At 41.9% G+C, this 22,773-nt stretch overlaps 1 protein-coding gene across 2 annotated transcripts in view; it reads right to left on the minus strand.

Moving 5' to 3' along the window:
* LOC132989273 (ERC protein 2-like) overlaps positions 1 to 22,773 on the minus strand; it is a 145,570-nt gene that overhangs the window by 21,054 nt on the left and 101,743 nt on the right. For both annotated transcript variants that reach the window (XM_061056791.1, XM_061056790.1), the window contains 2 exons: positions 19,177 to 19,338; positions 14,755 to 14,820 (listed from right to left, as the gene is read on the minus strand). In XM_061056791.1, coding sequence (XP_060912774.1) covers positions 14,794 to 14,820; positions 19,177 to 19,338 — 189 coding nt within the window. In that variant the 3' untranslated portion in view covers positions 14,755 to 14,793. The remainder of the gene's footprint in view (positions 1 to 14,754; positions 14,821 to 19,176; positions 19,339 to 22,773) is intronic.

Here is a 22,773-nt window from a genome sequence, read left to right on the forward strand (position 1 = left end):
AGAAAGAAAGAAAGAAAGAAAGAAAGAAAGAAAGAAAGAAAGAGAAAATCAAGCAACACTTCCTATGTTTGGGAACACAATACTTTCAGAAAGTCACGATAGAGAATGGATACAATAGGTGACTAGCACTGATCATTGAAGAGTCACGAAGTTTGAAACCTACAGAAATGTCTATTGATTTTCATGTTTCTCTTGACCCCTCCTTTTCTTCTGCTTTCCCTTCATCTCTCCCTGTTTTTCTCTCGCCAAAAAGGGAATCCGAGAAATGTCCACAAAACATCTTTCACCAGTTTTTCATACCGTTTCTGCTTAGGTATGATAAAGTCATGGTATGTTGCCTCATTCCACCACCCCACACACATACAGATACACACACAGACACACACACACACACACACACACACACACACACACACACACACACACACACACACACACACACACACAAACTCATGTACTACAAAGGTGGACCTCATGCATGCAGGCATACAAACATGAATCTACTTAAATGTATTTTTGTAGTATGAATATCAAAACACCCAAAACCTCTATTTACCCAACACAACTGTTAGAAAAGACAAAATTCTGAACGTCTTGCTGCCCAATCCAAAATATACAAAGTTTAATCAGTCTCTCCCCTCGCTCTCTGACATCAGAGTATCTCATGATAATGCGTGTGTGTGGTGCTAGGATGAGGCAGAGGTAGGGCTGACTGAGCTGACATAACAGCTGACATCACTGATAAAACGGTTGGCCTGTGATCTCAGTGTGTGTGTGTGTGTGTGTGTGTGTGTGTGTGTGTGTGTGTGTGTGTGTGTGTGTGTGTGTGTGTGTGTGTGTTTTGTGGGGTTGTACTCACCAGTTGGCAGTAACAACTCTGATCTGGCAACCGCTTAGCTGATCTGGCTATTATTGGACCCCATGGTATTGAGGGAAAACATGTTCTCCTTAGGTGGGGTGTGTGAATGTGTGTTCAATTTCAAACCCTAACAGAAGATCAATGAGGCCTATCAGTATGAGCATGTTTGTAGACTTTATTGGTGCACAGAGGGGGTACATTGTGAAACATTTTTCGACATTTAAGTTACTATGACTCTAGTTCTTTAAGGATCAAATTGAATGGGGGAAAAGGGGAGGAAAAGAGAAATTTTGTGCAAAAAAGAGACAAAAGATATTTCATTTCTGGATGGTTTGTGTCAAAGTTAAAGGGACAGGCTTGCTTTTATCTGTAAAAGGTGTAAAATGCAAGGGAGTTATTCCTTTGAACATGCACAGACACACGTATATGTGCACGCAGACAAACATACGCACAGACGAATTATTGCTCAGCCTAGTTATTACCCAAGCAAACAGAGTGAGTCTGAATGGAATGCCTGCTGTGAGACACATCACTTCCAGACACAAAAGCTTTTCGTTACAACAGGGAAACAGACACACAAACACAGCTTTAAAAACACACACACTATACACTGTGTGAGAGAAATAACTATGTGTATATGTAATTAGAAGGCAACAAACAAAGCAAACACATGTTTGGGTCTTGTTCCCTGGCCTGCACTTCACTTCATTTGCACTGCGGTGCAGAATATTCTGCTAAACACATGGTGCCTCTCTGGAGTAGCAGGAGGTTGAGCTGGCTCAGGGTGAACACGTATACATGTATGTGTGTACGTGTGTGTGTGTGTGTGTGTGTGTGTGTTTATACATAGTTGGCTTGAGAATATCATTAGGATAGAACAATAAATACTGTCAATATAGGCTTTATAATGCAGTAGTTGTTGGTCTTTTTCACAAAAAGTTTTTGTTTTTCTTGTGCTTTGACCCATATAATGCCAATGCACACATGTTGTGTTTCCATGCCAGCAGAAAAGATTTATTAGCTCATATCTCATGCTAATTTGAGCTAGAGCATATTTCACAGCTTAGCAGTGTGCGTCACATTTTTGGTTCCTGTTCACAACTTCTTCTGAAATATATCTGAAAAATATGTTAACAAATAATTGGACCAACATCAAGCTTACATTATCAGTCGTAAAACATAATTTTTATTGAAAACCAATGTCAAACTCATTATTAAGAATTGCCTCTGACTCACCTGTGGTTGAGTATTTGTTGAATCATTACTTGGCTAAGCCAGGGTTCATAGTGAGTGGATGAAAACAGAGAGCGAGAGAAAGAGCACAAGGGGGAGAGAAAGAATGTGACGGAGAGGAAGAGAGAGGTAGGGCTGAGAAATTAAATTGAGACGCAGAAGAGAAAGACAGATTGCGTCCGCTCTGGTATGCCATCTTTACGATCTGTCTGTGAGAGAGCTTGTGAAATTGAACTCAGGTGTAGTGTGATCCCCAAAAAGCCATTTCCCCATTAGGGCTATGGAATCTCACGTAAACAAATTACACAAATACTTTCTCTATAAAAGACAGGGTGAGCTTTCTCTAACTGTGCAGTGAAACCTGAGCGAGGCCTTGTTTATATGTGTGACAGAGTGTTTACATTGTCCTCCGCTCCCATCCCTTCAGATGGGGAGAACGCCAGGCCTCCGACAGCTCCGCTCCTGTCACACTACCTGTCTGTCTTTGGTGGTTTCTGTTATGGAGAACATGTGCTTGGCCTCTTGGTGTGTTTGTGTGTTTGTACATGTATATGTGTGAGCTAGAAAATGCCAAAAGTGCTCTGTCCTAATTATAACAAGCTTAACCCCTCAAGAGGGAAAGACTGAAGGAAAGGTAGGAAAGCGATAAGAGGAGAAAAACAACATCTAAAGACCATGACTCTACTACCTGCTTGTAAGTATGAATCTTATTCATAACATTTCATGAGCATCTGACTGTTAATCTCTCCACTGACTTTCTTAATGCACTATAACCTTGAATCAGCTATTTTCCCTACATGGTAAGGGACTCAAGCCAAAATCCCACTAAATAAACTCATCAAACATGACACTCACTTCCTATTGGGGATTGATTTCACAGACTAGCTAAATCATTCATCAAAATCTGGGCAATTTTAGAGAGAGAGAGAGAGAGAGAGAGAGAGAGAGTGGGTTTGACTGTTACACAAAAGGAAAGAGTTTTGCCTTTTCATTTTTGCACAACTGGCTTCAACTGAACTCGAGTGAAGGGTCATTAAAAATTGTTGGATAAAAAACATGGAACTTTTCCATCTTGTGGAATGCTAATGTTAGCTAGCTTGCACTTGCAACCCTGCCCATACTATTTCCTGCCCCGCCCGCTCTTTGCCACAGCAACCAAGTAAATTTTGCTTCACCAGTTCTGGTCTGACCACGCAATAATAAAACCACAGCTTGGCCACCGAGCAGTTACACTCAGAACCCGTTCACCCAGACATGGAGATTTAATCCAACAACCTTAAAGACCCGTTCTCTGACCTCGAAGCTTTTCTCTTGCCATTTCTGAAAGAAACTGTAATGTTTAATAAAATTCAGATCAAGCCTGAACTCAAGTACAATTCTCTTCCAATGTTAAGACACGGACCTGACTGACCTGACCTGATTCATTTCCCTGACACAGAGAGAGAGAGAGAGAGAGAGAGAGAGGGAGAGAGAGAGAGAGAGAGAGAGAGAGAGAGTGCACAGTAAACTATGATAATTTTCTGAGATCAGTAGAAGGAGGACCACCCAGCAGTGAAGCTAATCCTATAGCTGCAGGGTTGAGGCCTTGCTACATACACACTCTGTCAGGCTAGGCCACTCCTGCATAGGATATTAGAGTTGAGCTAAAGTACAATGGCACCTATTGATGACTGGTGTTAGCTTTTATCCTGCCATGCTCTACTCTGCTATTGGTGAGAAAGAATAATGAAGTAAGTCCCTCTTTCTCAGTTAGCTCTCTCCCACCCTCTGCCAGCTGGTGTACAGGTCAACATCGTTTTAATTACAGGTGCGTCATAGCAGTGCTTTAAAAGGACAGGTTGGCTTTCAGGGGGAGGATAATGTAGTTCCCCTGAGAGGTCTCATGTCAAAAGTTAATATATTTGTTACATTTATAAGTCTTCTCATGCAAGCAAAAAGCATTGATAAAGGTAATAAAGTTCACAAGAGAGCGCTGATACAACAACACAAATAACTAGATAATAAAGAATTTCAAATGTGAAGTAAAGCTGAACCATAGGTTTGCTCAATGTTTGGAGCTGGGATCAAAGATTGTTTTAACCTTGGAATTATCACTTAATCACTCACCATCAGGTAGTTAAAAAAAAAGGAACAAACTTACATCTGTAATTGGCTATATGGAGCTTGATTGACAAATGAGAGGGTGAAGGAAACTGAGGAATCAAAGGAGAAGATAAAAACACCCAACTGTAATATCATGGCATGGGTAATAAACCCAAGGCCCAGAAAGAAGGGTTTTGTAGATACAACTATTTATATTTGATATTTTGGCACTGGTACATTAACTCTAATAAACATTTCAGACAAAAACATTTAAAATGGTTTGTTCACACACTTGGACTCAAAAGGAAACATTCTTTCAACATAAAATTAACAATTTCCTAATGTTTTGTACATAAGCTACTTCAGAAGAGAAACGGTCTATTCTGAGAAATAAGGCTATTCTAATAACAGCCTTAATGCAAATCTTATACATAACACTATACTTACTGGAGAGGCTGAGACTGCCGGCTGCCTTATATCTGCGTGTGTAGCCACAGCATAGCCCTGTTAGTCTCCACAACATCTTGCTTTTGATAAAGCACATTTGTATTGATCACTTTGCACCTCAGGTTGATGTGGGCAACCATCTGAACTCTAAACCTCGCATGGATTGGGAGCAACACAGAGCAGCCCGCTGCTGGTTCTGCTTTAAGAACGTCGAAAACACTTCCTCCAAACACACAGGCAGCACTCTGTGAGCAATAGAGATGGAGAGCGAGAGTGAGAGAACAAGGAGATTGAAAAAGACAAACACAGAAGGAGTGACAGAAGAGATGCACTCTGATTCAAAGCAACCACCGAAGTGGAAGCCTGAGGATAAACAACCAATCAAGAAGAGGATTGCAGACTAGCCCAATCTGCGCGCATACCAATGACAATCCTCCCCAGACCCAACTGACTTACCCTTGGAGGTACAAACACTTAAAAAAAGTCACATACACACAGCATGACCTAGATACACAACAGCATCTGAGGTCCTGACTATGTCTGGCCTTAGTGCAACTTAAACCCAGAATTTCTGCATCCAATCTACTCTCAGTCTCAATTCCCTCCTTTAACTGTTTTGTTTTGTGCATATTGGCAACACTGATGCATACAGTGTGCATGTTAGGACATGGTGCATAAGTGTGTTCTTGTGTATAAGTTTGTATATGTGACTTGAATGATTCCATTGCAGACAAATGGGATTGTGTGGGCTCAATAATGGTAAGGATACCCTCTCTTATTTAGGGAGAAGAGCAAGTAGGATTTTGGGGAATTTGGGACAAAAGAATGTCAGTGAGAGAGAGAGAGAGAGAGAGAGAGAGAGTATGTGTATCCTTGCATGGCATGTTGCTTAAATGTGTGTCTCCCTGTGTTTTTGGGGTGAAAGACTTCCTTAGGTCCAGAGTGTGCAGAGATTTTATGCAGGTGTGTGCGCACACAAACAAGTCTCCGCTTGCCTTTTTACAGTATGTATGTGTGTGTGAGTGTGTGTGCATGTAGTGTCCCTGCCAGTGTGTCCGGGCTTGCATGAGAGTGTGTAGCTGTATAGATCCCCTCTTGGCAGCAGCATTGTAAACTGAGGAGGGTCTTACATGGGCTTTAATCCTGTGCTGAATGTCATCGTACAAGTGTGGCTTTTCCACAGTCCCAGATAAGAGAAAAAAAGGAAGAGTGAGTTTCACTGCACATGTGTAGGTCCTATCTTGGTGTGCATGTGAGTGCAAGTGCATACATGTATGGGAAAGACACGGTTGTAAAGTAGCCTGACCCATTGGTTTGCTGACAGGGATTATAGCAGTGACATACAGTAAGCTGTGAGGGACAGACAGAGCAGCTACAGCACTAATCTGCTTGTCTGAGCTGATCTAGTGACAGAAAAAGAGAGAGAGAAAGAGAGAGAGAGAAAGAGAGAGAGAGAGAGAGAGAGAGAGGCCTTTCTGGCATCCAATTCTAAGGTTTCACTGAAAAACACAACCTGGCTGAAAGTACTCAGCCCAACAAGCTGAGCTGTGTTGGACTAACTTTCGTTCAGGCCAGCGGCTTATACACCTTTTTTTTTTCAGCAAGGGGCCCAAATGAGAAGTTTATTCTGTAGCCCTAAGACTCAGGGGCTTTAAAACTTTTTACTACCCATGTCATAAGGGTACCCTGCAGCAAAAGGCTTGTGACCCATTTTGGGATTTGACACTTAAATTCAACAAACATTACGGAGGTTTGAATAGGTCACTGATATAGAATGTCAGCAGCTCCTCTTTCGAGGAAAAGGCTTTCATAACTAATTACACTGCAAGACATCAATAATCGGAGTAAGTTTTGATAAACGGCAACACAGCATATCTCACTTTTTTACGAGCTTTCTAGACGTGGACGACCTTTGGGAAAGTGTTGGGCTAGCGTGAGAAATAAACTGCAGCCTACTGTTATACAAGGCCTAATTAGTGGTCAACCCTTAATGTTGAGTGGCAGTCCGAGGGTTGTTGATGTTGTTACAGTAGCTCAGCGATAGCCAGAGCTATGAAGCCTCTCCGCTGACTCTGCACCAGGATGACTTTCAGCGAGAGGAAACAGGTAAATTCCTGTTAGTTTTCCTCTACAATTCTACAATGTCCGATAGCAGCTACGGCATTTCTAGCAGAGGGAAAGAAAATAGTCAAACTCCTTCTGCTATTACTTATTAAAATACATTTAGTGTTATTGCTCCGCCACAGCGTTTCCGTGGGTGTCAATCTTGATCATAAATGTTTGCTTTCTATTAGGCGATTAAGGTGTATGTACAGAAAGTCTGTGTGTGTGTGTGAGAGAGAGAGAGAGAGAGAGAGAGAGAGAGAGAGGGAGAGTGTCTGTGTGTGCAGTGGTGCTTGAGTTAAGACATCACAAGTGCTGTATGTTGCAGGGTATGACCCCCTCTAAGTGAATAATACGATATCAGTTTGATCAAGTGTCACATATTGTAAAGTCAACAGGTGTGAGTACTCTGAACATGCCTCAGTGCTGTGATTGACAGCTAAAGGGTGGGTCTATATGTTACAAACACAGCAAAACACAGGACTTTCCCAAAACCGGAGGCTGTGTGGTATTTTTGGGGCTTTTAGTGTGTGTGTGTGTGTGTGTGTGTGTGTGTGTGTGTGTGTGTGTGTGTTTCTTAAAAAGAGAGACAGAGAGAGAGGCAACCACAGGAAGTCTGAGGAAAATAACAGGTTTAAAGTCAAAAGGCCATGATTCCCCTTTCTTCTGTCTTTAAATCCCTATATCTCCCTCCCTTCACCTGTGCCTCTTTGTTGATGTTCAGGCATTCTCTTTGGGTTGTAATCCGGCTTGAACGCGGGATCTGACCTCCAGAGCATCCCACCGAGAGTTCTCTTGTGCGATGATTTTGCTCTCTCCACACACACACGCACACACACACACGCACACACACGCGCACACACAAACACAAAGATTCATAAGTGGCTCCGCAGGTGTGAGTTTCTCCTGAGGGAAGGACTTTTGTGTGCTGCCATCTCAATAAGCTCACAAAACACCCTCATAATCCTGCCAATCTCTCTTTCTTTCTCTTCTTCTGAAAATATTTCTTTCACACACACACACAAGCATACACACCCACCCACACACACACCCACACACACACACACACACACACACACACACACACACACACACACACACACACACACACACACACACACACACACGCACTCGCACAAAGCTGGCTCACAGTGAGATCTTGCCAAAGATATTTAATCAATGCAATTATTTTCCCATTTTTTACCTCAACATCTCCCAGTTTCACCACAATGTTTAGATCTGTGTTTCTCATTTTACACATCATTTCTAATCTAAACTCGGTCTCAGCCACAGGAATACTTGGATGTATCTTGTGAAATTGGAAGAAGTGATGGGGATAAGTGATAACGAGTAAAACAGTTAAAAACAAGAATTATCTCCTCCGGTTTTTCAGGTTAACCCAAATCAGTCAGGTTGCAGCTTATGTTCATTTATGTTTTCTGTAGACTGACAATGTGTCCGTGGCTGGACTTGTGGTATGATAGATTCCCCCCAGGTGTTTCTGAGACATTCTATTCACAAGAATAGGAGGGATGTACAAACAGACCAAAAAAAAGGATACCCCAAACACATAATGCCTCTGGGCATAGCTCTCTCTAGACACGAGGCTTTCAATGAGGGAGAAAAGAGTGAAAAATAGCGACAGCTTGAGGTGTACTGATTTATGACTGTTGGCTGGCTGTTTCAGTCGAGAGAGAGCAGACCAGAGAGGAGTTTACAGACTCAGACTGAATCACACCTGGCATGTTCAGACAGAGAGGGGAGGATGAGGCAGTTCAGTAGATGCATTTCAGTTTATGGTCTTACAGATGGATTCTCTGTTATCTGAACCAACTTAGTGTTTTGACTTTTTATTTGAAGACCCTGATTTCATATTGATAAAAAAAAAATTCAAGCATTGGGTACAACAGTTGAAAAGGTAAATGGACTTGAGCTGGTAAAGCGCTTTTCTAGTCTTCTGACTATTCAAAGCGCCTTTACACAGCATGACACACCTACCCACTCACACACTGGTGGCAGTGGTTGCTATGTGAAGAGACCATCAGAAACTACTAATCCCGTTCATACAGATTCATACACCGCTGACGAAGCAGCAGGAACAATTTGGGGTTAAGTGTCTTGCCCAAGGACACATCGGACATGTAGCTGGGGATCAAACCCCCAACCCTCCGGTTGTGAGGCGACCTACTATACTAAATGAGCCACAGCCTCCCAAGATCAATAAACAAAGTTGGAACAATTTCTATTTCCTTTACCTATAGCTCAAAAACAGGCAGAGACAAACCCTGACAAAAACAACATTCCATCACTACAAGCAAAGCAGCAGTTCAATAATACCCTCCTTAAAAAATAATGCCCTTTAAATTTGCATGTAAATTCCCAGTCAATCAGGATAAGCCTTTTTTAGGGTTATTGTTACATGCGGCATGTTTGAGTTAGAGCTTCTCTGAGCCACTGAATTAGGGATCATAAATGAGAAAGCCCTATAGCGCCATTTCAATTACATACACATGAAAGAAAAGTAAGTGCTTATTGTCTTGCAAACATGTTTGTGCACTTGAACTGAGAACCCCAATAACAGCAACCGACTCTGAGAACACTAAACCACCACATTATAGTAATCCTTTAAAAAGCAAGTGAGGTCAGAGTACTCAGCAGTGTTTGGTACAACAAGAGAGAGAGACAATGATGTGATTTGTTGAATGAGAATGACAACAAGAATTATAAAAATGATAAATCTTTAACAAGTAACTGGGTCAAATTTGAAGCCAATGTTAAAAAATGAAAGGATAACGGTCACATTTGACTCTAAATGCAACCAAAATGTAAGTACTCTACCAAAAACAAGTGGAAAAAAAAAATCCTTGAATAATATTAAAGGAAAACTAATTTTAAAGTGCACCTTTAATAACTTTGGGGTACTGGACAGCATGACCAGTGATAATGTCTGGGTTCATCGCCAATTGTTGCTGGTTTTGGTCCCACTTGGTTGGCTTGGACGAGGGAAAGGAACCTCATATTTTCACTGCGTGGATAGGCACTTATGAGCAGGGATTTACCTGCAATCACAGAGCTAAAATTACAAACCCTTAATATTGGTGTTTGCACCTGCACATTTGCAGGTTTGCACGAGCGTGTGTGTGGCCATGTCTCTGCGTGTGTAATGAGTGTGTAGTGGGTGTGAAAAAAGGGAGCTTACTCAGACAAACTGTCTTATGATCTACACATCAGGTGTCTAAGTGTCCTCTCCTGCACACAACATCAAGAAAACCACAAAAAAAACATGAATAAGCTTGTCTGCTCCACAAAATTGACTGTCTTTCCTTCCCTCAAACCTCTTTCCTTTCCTCCCACCCTCGTCCTCCTCGTACTCCTCTTCTGTCTGGTGGGGCTGAAGAAGAGTCTCTGGGTCCTGTCTGTCTACAACTTCATACACTGACATTAACAAAGCAACTATATAGCTGCTCTTCATTTTACTACTTAGAAGTAAATTAATTGTGATGTCACAGAACAACTTCGGTAAGCAAATATTCAACATGATAAAGAGCTCTTTACTCAGAGACATTACAACATCCTTCTATAAACAAGGTTTTAATACAGATCTCTGAACATGTATTAGCTATGTACCTGTATTTTTGTATCGTTTAAGAATTTAACATTATTTTTTTGCATCAGCCATTTTTGATGTTGTGTGTAAACAGACAAGCTCACTACACCCTGCACCTCCGAAAGGAGAGGGCCCATTTGGAAAATAATTCAGGTGTTGTTTCAGTATGGACAGAATGGATACAACACACAGCACACCCAGATGTTGTTTCTCAGGTGCAGCAGAGTTATTGACTTCTCTCCACTCATGTTCAACCTGGTGGAACAACCTTTGGCCTGGCAGACTGATGATGCTGACAGCTGGCTGAGGGATGGCCTCGGTCAGACTCCTCCACTGACCTCCAGGCTGCGGTTCACTGGTCACCAAAGACATACTGCACAACATGGCTACTCACGTGAGGGATACCCACACACCCAAACATTATCCAAATGAACACACAAGTATGTATGTGCACGTGCACCCATGTTTACACACTGCTGGAACTTTTTTGAGTATGGGTTCGAATAGGAATTATACTTGTTCTCTAAAAGCAACATGGAGTACTTTGCTTTGGTGCACTTTGGTGCACACATAGTGCTGTAAGTGCTGTTTGGTTTGTGTTAGTCTCTATTTGTCCATAGATAAATCCAACTTCAATCAATAACTGGGCAAACTTTATTTTGATAAGCAAAAACTAATTTGCATCAAACCCTCAGTCAGAATTAATTTCATTCATATGAACAAGACCTCTGCAGGTCGAACATGTGTTCGGGGAGCCGTGTAGATTATTAATTATTGGCATGTGCAATTCATTGGAAGTTGGATATGCGTAAAGGACATGTATGCACAGCAGTGTAGCGGGAGAAAATACTCCATTATCTGCGGAAATGTTTTGACTTCTCCTTTGGCAGTTTTGGTAGAGCCTTTTCTAGTTTACTGCACAGCTTACAATGCAGCGCCTCCTCCACATCAGCATAATGCCATAATTGCAGTTAGTAATGACAAATTAATCAGGTACTTTCATTGAAAAGCAGTGATTTGACACACACATCAGACTTTGACAAAGGGCTGGGGGCAGTACAAATAAGGCTGAGGCGGCCACCTTACAGATTTCTATGACCCTGATGTCCCTGATGCGTTGTAAAAGTACTATTATTGAAATGATGCAGCTTTTTATATCACAGTCTGTTGTTCACAGATTTTTAAGGAACTTTCTAAATTAAAAGGGAGCTCAGATTCATCTAACTGCTTGTGTTTTTATTGTTGGAACTGTAGCAATGTGTACATAGTGAAGAAAAATGAAGGTGTGATACATTTTTTATAATTCATGGAGACGCATTTTAATTTATAGTGCTGGTCAAATGCACAGTTTGAGTCATTGCTAGCTGAGGAGTAGAAGTTATATTCAATTTTTTTGGCCAATTTGAAAAATTATCTGATCCAAACCAAAAATCTGTGACACAATCTGAACCTTAGACCTTAAGACTTGTGCACGTTATTGTCATCTTTTGATATGTACTCTTGCCTTATGGAGTTATGAGTCCCTTGGGAGTTACCGTAGCTGCCATAAAGCAGTTTATGTTGCTGTAATCAGGCTATCAATTTATATGTGTATATAAAGCTGAAGCCGTAGATGGAGAAGTTTTACCGCTGTGTACAGATTTTAATTTTCTTACTAAGTATATATCTATACATACCCAGAGAGCTTGATTGCACTTGTAACTCTGAGTGGAACTATTTAAGCCTAAAAAACTTTATGCGCAAGTGCTGGAGTAGTGAAAAGTTACTCGAATAATAACCTCAACAATGATTACTCGAGATTGATTTTGAAAATCTGTTTCTCAGATTCTGTTTCTAACTAAAATTGTATTTACTTAAGACCAGAACACACAAGTGAGAACTTACTGACATACACAATGTATACAAACACTGTATTCAGGGCAAACACAGCATGGGCAAATGAAAGCCATCTTCTTGACTTGTTTTAACCTGAACAAGGCCTCTCTCCTTCCTGCACAAACACGCACACACACACACACACACACACACACACACAAACATATTTCTGTCCCCACTTGGAAAACCTCTCAGCTTCTTTTTGCTTCATTCAGTATAAATAACTTCACGGTGGGATAAAAGCATAATGTTTCCAGAAAACCTCTTCCCCCCGCTTTGCTTCACTCTTTTGGCCCCATGTTCTTCCACTTTTTTCCTCCAACCTCCTTTCTCTTGTGCTCCCTGTCCAAAAGGGCATTCTTATTTCATTAGGAGGGGTCTGAGAGGCCAAGAGGGTAAACAAAACCTCTGTAATCAACAGCAGGACAAACAAAACCGCAACGAGCCAATCAGAGCCCTGAGTCCTTTTAGACAAAACCATAGCTAACAAACACAAATCCACACCTGGACGCTCAGAAGTTCAGAACTTGCCAACTAAAACTCAGCACTTTGGTTTGTGTGGAATTCAAAATGTAGCTTTAAACTTGGAGTCAAGGTTAGTCATAAGAATTACCAATCACCACCGAAAGCTAACATAAAGGCCTGCAAGGGCCTGAGACCCACACATGCACACAGATCCTCGGCTATTTGTCTATCGGTGCTGTCATCTCTGTTCGCTCATATTAGGGAAGGCTCACTCAGGGACAGGATATGGGGATTAGGTCTGGCCTTATTGCGCTGTAGCTACACACCGCTAAATGGCTCCCATCTGTTCTCACATAGAGGATGGCTAATACATGTTAGCTGCGCTCCCATTGTGCACCGCCAGAATAACAGCAGTGGATAGATGAGCAGCACTGATATCGCTAGCCACAACACCACTCTGCGCTAAAGGCTAATGTGCCGGGCTTATTCTATTAGATTGGGATAAGAAGCACTAATACACACATGCATACACACACATATGCGCGTATACACACAGTCAGGATATCTGATTGGAGATAGCCAAGCAGTAGGCTAGCGACGGGCTCAGCTATAGGTTTACCTTGAAGGAATATTCGTTAGAATGGGGGGGGGGGAAGCTGAAATCTGTGGAGAGGTGGAAAGACCGGGAGTGATGGAAAAAAGATGGAGAGATGGAAAGAGAGGGAGAGATGGAAAGAGAGGGGGCAGTGTGGTCTGTTTCATTACGGTGAATCCTGACACTGCTGCATTCTCGGCACACATGGACTGGATTATAGGCTATGTGGGCTGCTCCGGCACTGTATAGCTCAGCAACGCTCTCTTGCTCACACATACACACACACACACACACACACACACACACACACACACACACACACACACACACACACACACACACACACACACACACACACACACACACACATACATACACAGACATACCGGCTTGCAAATGCACACATAAACATCTTAGCTAAACCCACTAAAGCTTTGCACTGCAGGAAGACAACCCGTTTGCTCATGTACAATCTATAGGACTTTTAATCCCACAAGCAGCACTGAGGCAAAGTGCACAACTACTAAGTCATTGAGGTTAGAGACAGAATCTGCTTGTGATGGTCCACCTGTGGATTACTCGGGGAGAAGAATGAGATACACTGGAAACTATGAGTGTGCCATGCTGCCTGGTTTTTGCCCTAGTTCTCACATAAATGCATGCAAATGTCCCCTTCCCCCTTTTCCCATCTTTATCCCTCACTCCTAACATGTACATTTATAAATCTTTCTTTGTCCCTGTTTGTCTTACACGCAGATGTATTTGATCGACGCAAACCATAACCCACCCTGCAGAGACCTTTTTCTGCAAGTCTGCGTTCAAAGGCATCCTGAGTCTATGGGGGGCTTCGATATAAAACTCCCAAAACAGGAATTATCCTTTATGACTCTGCATTCTTCACTTTACGCTTTTTCTGCTTGCAGCCTGAAAAAAAAAAACAGACTTCATGACTGTTCTGTGTTGTATTGTAATTAACTACCCCACACACTGGCACAAAACAGGGTGGGGTAGCGCTGTAACATTTTATTACAACTGAAAAAAAAGGGGCACGGAGAGACAGACTAGTCCATCTCTGGTTTTTCTCACTGTTGTCGTTTTTATCACCCAAGGGCCATGGCACGCTGGCTTTGGGCTGCTGGGTGTGTAAAGGCTTAATTCCACACAGTTACCTATATAGCCACAGAGTGCACACACAGCACGTTGCAAAACCTGCATATGAGCACTTCACAGACAGGCAGCCATAAACCCCTGAATAAACTGAGGCTCTTTAGTTGACTGAAATTCATAAGCAATGGGAAAAGAAGCCGGGTTCTATTACACTCTCTTCTGTCAGAGTTGGGTAATACTGTGGTTATTGTGGTACCATCAATGTTCCCGACTAATGGTTACTCAAGCCCGCTGAGAAAGCCTTTTGTGCAGAAGATCATTAAAAATACAGAGTATATTAACCCAAAACTAAACTACAAAAGTAGTGAAACAGAAACTCACTGTGGACAAATGGATGCAGGATTTCCATCATGATGGTCATCATGCCCATATTCCCTCTTCGTCATCCTGTGAGAGAAGTACAAGGGAAAGAAGTCACCATTAACATCCATTATGATGACATTATGTAAAAAAACAACAACAAAAAAACAAACAGTATGTGTGCAGCAGAACATATCTTCTTCTGAGAACAACTCCAGTCCAGAGGTTAAAGCAACAGTATGTATATTTTCCAAATGAAAATAGTAGTTCGAAGTCAATCTAATAGTTCAATAACTTTTAAGAGGGAGAATAGCGTCCATCCCATTTACACAGTGTGAGTTCCCGTGCTTTCAGGACCATATAACTTTGGAAGTGGGAAAATATTAGACAGGTTTTCAACATGATGGCCAGAGCTCTGCGAAACAGTAGGCTGTATGTCCGACCCTGAGCTGGCTATTTCAATACACTGTGTGTTTCACGACAGTGCAGTTGCATTCAGAGACCTTCAGTGGGGGTCAATGTGCACCAAAACAAATTCCTCCCATTATGTTACTACAAGACTTTACAAGTCTCATTGACTAATCTTACAGTCCTCTTAACCCCCTGCAGCTTTTAATCAAAACAGTCCTCTTCATGTTCCTCATTCAGAAAACCTCTATGATATCATGAATAGCTTTCCTCAGTGTAATTGTTAGATGCCAATAACTGAACACACAAGGGGATTCTTTGACGCTGAAAAAGTGCAGACAAGAGCCCTGCTAACGGGAAAGCTAATTCACTCAGACACTAACATTACAATGGTTAGCATGAGCTGGCAGCCAAACCCTTGTCTGCATAATGCTACACTAAGGCTCCGGCAGAGTAGAGCCTACCCTACACAAGACCTAAAAGGCACAGGGGGCTTTGGCTGCACCCCACAGTGGCTTTGGTTGGCCTGAGTGGTTTTGACAGGCTCAGTAAACTCAGTAGGCTACACCTAAACAGCTAAGCTATACATATAATAGCATTTCAATGGAACATGCTATATGCTAAATGCTAATGTGTAGTGAATGGCTGTGACAGGCCCTGTAAACAGAGCCAGACCTTTAACCACTCATTCTGCCAGGTTACACGCACACGGACACACACACCCACGCACATACACACAAGCACACACAGAACAGGCCAAATACCATGTGCTACATCTAATAAACATGAAACAGACAGCATGTTAAAGCTTAGAAAAAAGAACAACAACCCAGAAGAAAAGGTTGTATAATTCTGCCTCTGATAAACACTTTATGGCTGTTTTCTATTTCCTTCTGAGGCTGCTGCCAAGTATCTGGCAGTGGTGCCGGTATAGCTAAACGAGAACAACATGAACACAACATGATCGTCAAACTTGCACACACTCCACGCTGAGATGCAGACCTGGGGTGCATCTAAAAAGACTAAGTCCACTTCCTGATCTTGTCTCCTAAGATTAGTATTCACCTGTCCTCAAGTCCATCACAGATAAAGTAGAGAGCAGGGAGTGTAGTTTGAGGATTGGGATGGACCCACTAACTGTAGCGTCAAGCTTTAGAATTGCGGTTTGGCTCCTTGGAAAAAAGAGTGAGCTTGTGTTTGTTTGTCCACTTTACTGTAATGTTTCCAAATGTGCTTTTTGTCTATAAGATACAAGTTAGATGTGCATGCAATGTGTACATTTTTGTCTCTGAGAAAACGCATATATGATCACTGTAATTCTTGGCACTAACTTTATCTTGGAAAGCATTGTTGTCTACAGGGTGAATACAGACCTTCCTCGTTACATTTTCATTATGATAATCAATCATCCAGTGGGCAAGGTAGAAAACCAAACCACCAGCCTAGCTGCTGTTGGATATTAAATTTTAAATTCAAAAGACAGTGGGAGAGACGCAACTGCAGGACGGAAGCGAAAAGGCAAGGAGGCATAGAGAGAATGAATGTGAATGAAAGGAAAATATATTGATAATTTATCAAAGAACTTAAAGGAAGAAACAGAAGAGGTGTTCTAAAAAATGTTTTTGAGTTAAAGAAATTTGATAAAGGAGGAGAAGGGGTGATGAATTAGGAAAAAGAAGAGACGGGAAAAAGTGTTGAAAAAGCAAACAAACAAATCAAGTGATCAATCATTTGAAAGAGGGAGATCAAAGCAGATGTGAAGTCCCGTGTTTGGAAGGAAAACAGTCTCAGCGCAAAGGGTTCAGTGACACCCAGGCTGTGTGCACGCATGCACACTTTTGAAGCCTTCCCCTGACCTCTGCCAAACTTCCCTATGAGGTTAAAGATCAGATATGAGGAAAAGCCCCAAGGTGATTGGCTGACCTCAACAGGGTCTGCTGTTTTTTTAAAAGTTTGTTTCTGACACATGAGGGAAATCAATGGAGAAAACATGGCTAAATCCAAATGAGTTTGGCTGTAGCTTGTGGACAGATGGCATGATCTTAGTACACTTCTTTGAGTAGGACATAGATGCAAACTGTTAGTCAACTTATCTTCATCTCTATATTTGCAAATGTGCAAGGTTGTTGACATTTTTATCTGAACTACCTGAAGCTCTATTTTTGCCCTCTTGTAAATCCTTTTTTATTTTCAATTTCTCCCAAATGTTGCATTCAAAGCGTGAGCCATTACAGTTCCCTTTTATAGACATACAATTTCAACTTTAATAGAAAGTATTATTCAGCCAATCGGCCAAGATTTATGACTTATTTTGTTATTCCCCACATTCTTAACAAGATTTCCCAGCAACCCTAATAACACTCTTTGCAGAGCTTTTTCAGGCCAACTTGAGGAGTTGAATTATCGCTTTCAGAAAGCTACTGTTTCAAATGTCAAACACTATAAACACTGCTGCAGTAAAACAGTGCTGGAAAGCCATATTGAGGTGTTTTTTTATAATAGCAAAGTAAAGGAGAGTAATATGTGATACTAAAATGTGAGCCCCTTCAGCTTTAGTGTGAGGCCTAATGTGGCAGCAAGTATTCTGGCAAACGTTCAAACAATGCAGGGAACTAAAAGCTTTATAATATTAATATAACATAATTGCAGCAAGAAAAATGCAACAAAACATAACCTAAACTACTACTAAACTGACTAGAGTTTAAAATGAGTCCCTGTTGGATTACATGGTAGTTTAAACATTACATCTAATATAATGTGCTTCCCCACTCTAAACTTTCATTTACTAAAAGTTTTTTTTTTAAAGATTCAATATATAGCTGAAAAGGATGCCCACATAAAGACACCCAACTATAATATATAACTGTATAACTGTATATATAACATATAACTATATAACTGTTTCTGGGTGAAATATGAATGCATATGGATGTCAATCAACCCCAGACCCTCACATTCTTTTAAGGATCAAAAGTAGAGTATTTCCACAGGCGTGAAGGGCTAACATAATATTAAAACCAGCTACTCTGTCCTCTTTCACTTTGCTGAGGTATGTGTGGGGTGATGCATGAATATGACTGTGTGCCTGTATGCATGCGTGTGTTTTGGGAGGTATAATATGCAGGACAGGGGATCCCCCACACTATTTAGATAACAGTTTTAGAGACATTTATAAAGTCTAGAACATGTTTTATGCATATCAACTAGAACAGATGTGGAAATTGAGACACAGGGGGAAACCCCCAGGTATTACACCTAAACCCCATACATACACACAAACTGTATCTTTACAGTTTGGAATCCCCCCTTACAACAATAGTTTTGATGAGTTTATTTTGCAATCAAATAACTGGAAGCTTTCATCTGCTAAATGAAAGACCGTGAAATCACATCTGTTTTTCTTTGAAGATTGATAGCTCCCTTTTGTGATTTCATCTAGGCACATCTTACCAACAGAGACTCAGGTGTGTATCTCCAGGAGCATCTACACACACACGAGCACACACACGCGCACACACACACACACGTGTACAGGCATGCACATGCCTACTGTATGCACACTCAATACACAGACACGTTGTCCTGATTACAACAACAGTTTGTTCTACTCAGCTGTCTTCACACAGACACAGTTTGTCCTCAGGGCAGTCTGGATATGATACTCAGACAGAGAGAAGTAGCTCATATAAAAGATGAATGATATATAAACTACTCTCACACACAAATCCCATCGATCAAAAACACTCATTTGGCAGATTTCCCCTTCAGGCTCCTTATCTCGATGATATGGATAACTCTGACTTGGCAGGAAGTTATGGAGTTGAAGGAGAAGAGACAGAGGAGAAGTGAGACGGGAAATTTTGCTGCTGAGTACAACCACAACTGACTGGCAGTGGATATGATAAATATGAAATTGGATCAACTTTAGAAGCTTGAAGCCCACAACATATAAACATGTGTAAACCAGCCCAAGTGTTAAACTCGTCTGTGTTGGTGAGGGTCCATCGATGTGTGTGCATGCACATTTATACTGACCTGGTCAATAGGGGGCCGGTGGTTGGCATGGGGGGGCCCTCTTGGCAGACTTCGATGATGCATGTTTGCTGGATGCAAGTGGTGAGAGTGATGAGGATGATGTTGTGGATGCATGTGATCTTCCTCATAGTTATCTGCTATCAGCTTCATTCTGCTTTGAGTCTGTAAAAAAAAAGCAAATAAACAAGTTTATAATGCATAACATATATATAACACACAAACATCAGGCAATGCTGCTTATTTGTTTCTCCAACATGTTGAGGAGTTCACAGAAAGATTAGGTATAATAATTCTTGGATGAGGGGAAAGCATGTTGAAAGCTGTCAAAGATGATAAAAGCAGTGCTTCTAACAACACTTGACAGGTCATAAATTGGGTGAGTTGGAGTGCCTGATGAAAATATTGTAAGTCTGTCAAATGTCGTCTATTTTGCAGATTATCTTTTAATTGGATTAGACGAATTCTAGTAAGAACAGTTAGTGAGTGTTTTATGTAGCTCAAGGCCACAGGCGTTCTGGCCCGGGTGAAGCAACCTCATTTTGAATGTCATTGATTAAAATTACACCAAAATATGTAGCTGTTCTGTATGCCTGTAAAGGGCTAAGTAAGACTTTGTGTTCTTTGTTTGTATGTGCGCATCTGTGAGTGTTTGTGGAAGAGGCTGTCATCCTGCCAAGATCATTCTCTTGGATAGAGATAACAGCCTGAGCTGACTAACGTTAACAATCACTGGAACTCCAGTGAGTCCAGCTGTCTCAAAGAAAGACAGAGACAGAGTGGGTGCAGATACGTTGACAGGCGCAGCTTTATTCCCTTAACTGCAGATACTTCCCCTGAGGGGAGGGGGGGGGGGGGGGTCATGACTGCAGAGCAGGAGGTGGAATTGTGTATGGGATGACGATGATTCGAAGGAAAGGACATGAACACATCTCTAATCCAAAATCCTGAGTCAGCTGTGATGACGGGAGGGAGACGGTGCTACAGTAGTCCACTGCCTCAGGACAACACTGCTGAGATAAGGAGCTGAGGCCTAATGACTAAGGAAACGAGCTAGTCAGGATCACAGGAGAGGATGTGGCTGGTATTAAAGAGGTTAGCAATTAGCTTAAATTGGAGAAGAGCCACTTAGATAAGGTGAGAACGTTGACACCCTGGTGAGAGGGAAAGAGATAAAGATGACGAGTGAGGGACGGAGGATGGGCTCAGACAGACACCAGACTGGTGGTTAGAGCAGTTAAAGGCTAGGTTGAGGCGTACGGCCCTCCTTGACCTCGGGTGTTGACACTAGCAGGTGTGACTGGGTGGAGCTAGGTGCAATGCAACAGTTACAGAGCGGACACCTGTCATTGAAGAAGGGACAATTACTATGATACACCAAGCAGCTGATGAAACTACTGTACTGCTACACAGCTACACACTAAATGATGTCGGTGGCTTTCATGAAGGCTCTGTCCCAAGTGTTTAATAATTTAATTTGTATTAACACATATTTCTGGATACTAATTTGTCACTGTGTGTTTAGTCCTCGCTGCCTATCCAATATAACCATAAAACATATTCCTGTTCATGTAATCACGACCATATTTGGTAAGATTTAAAGCCAGCTCTTCAAGAGTTCATCGCTTGTGTGTGTATGCAAGTGCACATTGTTAATATTTAATGATCTGAGACACAAACATAGATGAAATAAGTGATGAATTGCTGCTGTAAGAGCCAGACTGCATTATGAGGACTGTGCACATGTGGCCAGTTAATGCAAACAGACATACACGCACTTACAGCCATGTTCTTCTGTGCATGTAAAGAGACGTTCTTCACTCGTAAAAAGTCTGTGCGGTGGAATGTGTGTGTTTTAATTAGTGTTAATGAGAGAATTTACAGAGTAAACAGCTCGGTTATGGCCTCTAGGCTTGCCTGGAGAAGAGACAGGTGGCACTACTGGGGGAGGAGAGGAAAGGAAGGAGAGCAGAGAACAGAGAGGAGAGACGAGAGGAGATTAAGGGGTCTGTGCATGTGTATAAAAGTGCAGCTGCTGGTGTAAACATGGCTGTGAAGATCCCGCTGCCGTGCTCACAGCTGGATCCCAAACCTCAATGCAAACCGTCTGCAAATCACAAGCCTGTCCTGATTACAGCCGAGGCGTATTAACACACATGGACACAGGAGGCTGACAAGAAAGGCCTTAAACAAACAGGCAGCCGAAGAAAGGCTGCAGACGTTTCACAACACTTCTGCATACTTCTTTAATCAGGTCTGTGTGTGTTTGTATGTATGTGTGAAACACTGGAATGCTATCCTAGCAAGATGGAAAAACACTGTAACCCCACTCCAATATATAAGCTGCTCTACATGGCACACTATTGGCAACAACTAATCCATCTTCTAAATATACAAAGTGGATTGATGCTCAAGTGTGTCAAGAGAAGAGTGGGAGAGAAAGGAGAAACTGGCACACCTCTGAGGATTCCATATTTATCTTTTTTTGCCTTCAAAGACCCAGTGATGTTTGGTCATCCATCAACAGGATGGGACCGCTGAAAGAATTCCCACATGGGGGCAGATTTCTTCTGAGTCTCTTTTTCAGAAGTCTAAACACTACACACATCATTTGTATGTCTGCGGTTATATCTTTGTATATGTTTGTCTGTGTCAAAAAAGGCCAATGCCACAAAGGGAAGAAAACTGTCTGAGAAAGGAAAGTTTGCTTTAGACGGTCGTCTTTATGCAAACACACACACACGCGATCTTCCAAAAGAGGGATGTGGGGAGGTCAGACAGGGCACTGCTATCTGTAAATCTATCTGCTGTCTACGGATCAATTTTCTCCTATGAGACTTGGCTTCCATAATTCTTTGGCATTTCCTGGTCAGTTTCCTTCCGCCATGAGCTGAGAAAGGCAACCTTTCCTGATATGTGTGTCAATGGGTCAGAAGACAGAGAGTCGGTGTGTGTCATGTCGGACAGCGTAATCTCTAGGGAGCTCTTTCTGTGGAATGGTAGGAACCTAAGTCATGCAAAAGTCTCCCTATATGAAGTACTCATCTTACAACATGCATTACGTTAAAACATTCGACTTGATGCTAAGTGGCTGTAGCACTACCTGATACACATTTCAACAAAGCAGTAGTACTTACATTTTGCTTGTACTGTAGGAAGCACGGAAATAATAATATGCCTAAACCTCTCCTCTTTCTATTCATCTTTTTTTTTCTCTCTGCTGCTAAAGGCGATGAGGCCAGGTCTTTGCAATTAGAGCTCATCACACCATCAGGTGGACTGTAACTGCCCAACAGGAAAAATGACGCATCCAATGGCGATAAACAGATAATAGGCTTTCCTTGAAATTCCTCGAAAAGAATTGCACCCCCCCCTGGGATGTGTTTACAGTTTACGAGACACGAACAAACAGGTCCGCGCTAAAAAGCACACCCAGCCACTACATCTGTTGACTTTTAAATGCACCATGTTTCCCAGAAGCCCATGTGACTCAGGAGACTGTATATGTGGACTCCCCGCTGCTCCCTCATTATTGTTAGCATTCACGTTAGCTCAGTCACTGATGTGGTCTGACCAGACCTTAATGACCTGCATACCTTC

The sequence above is a fragment of the Labrus mixtus genome, chromosome 15, assembly GCF_963584025.1.
Source record: "Labrus mixtus chromosome 15, fLabMix1.1, whole genome shotgun sequence".
Taxonomy (NCBI): Eukaryota; Metazoa; Chordata; class Actinopteri; order Labriformes; family Labridae; genus Labrus; species Labrus mixtus.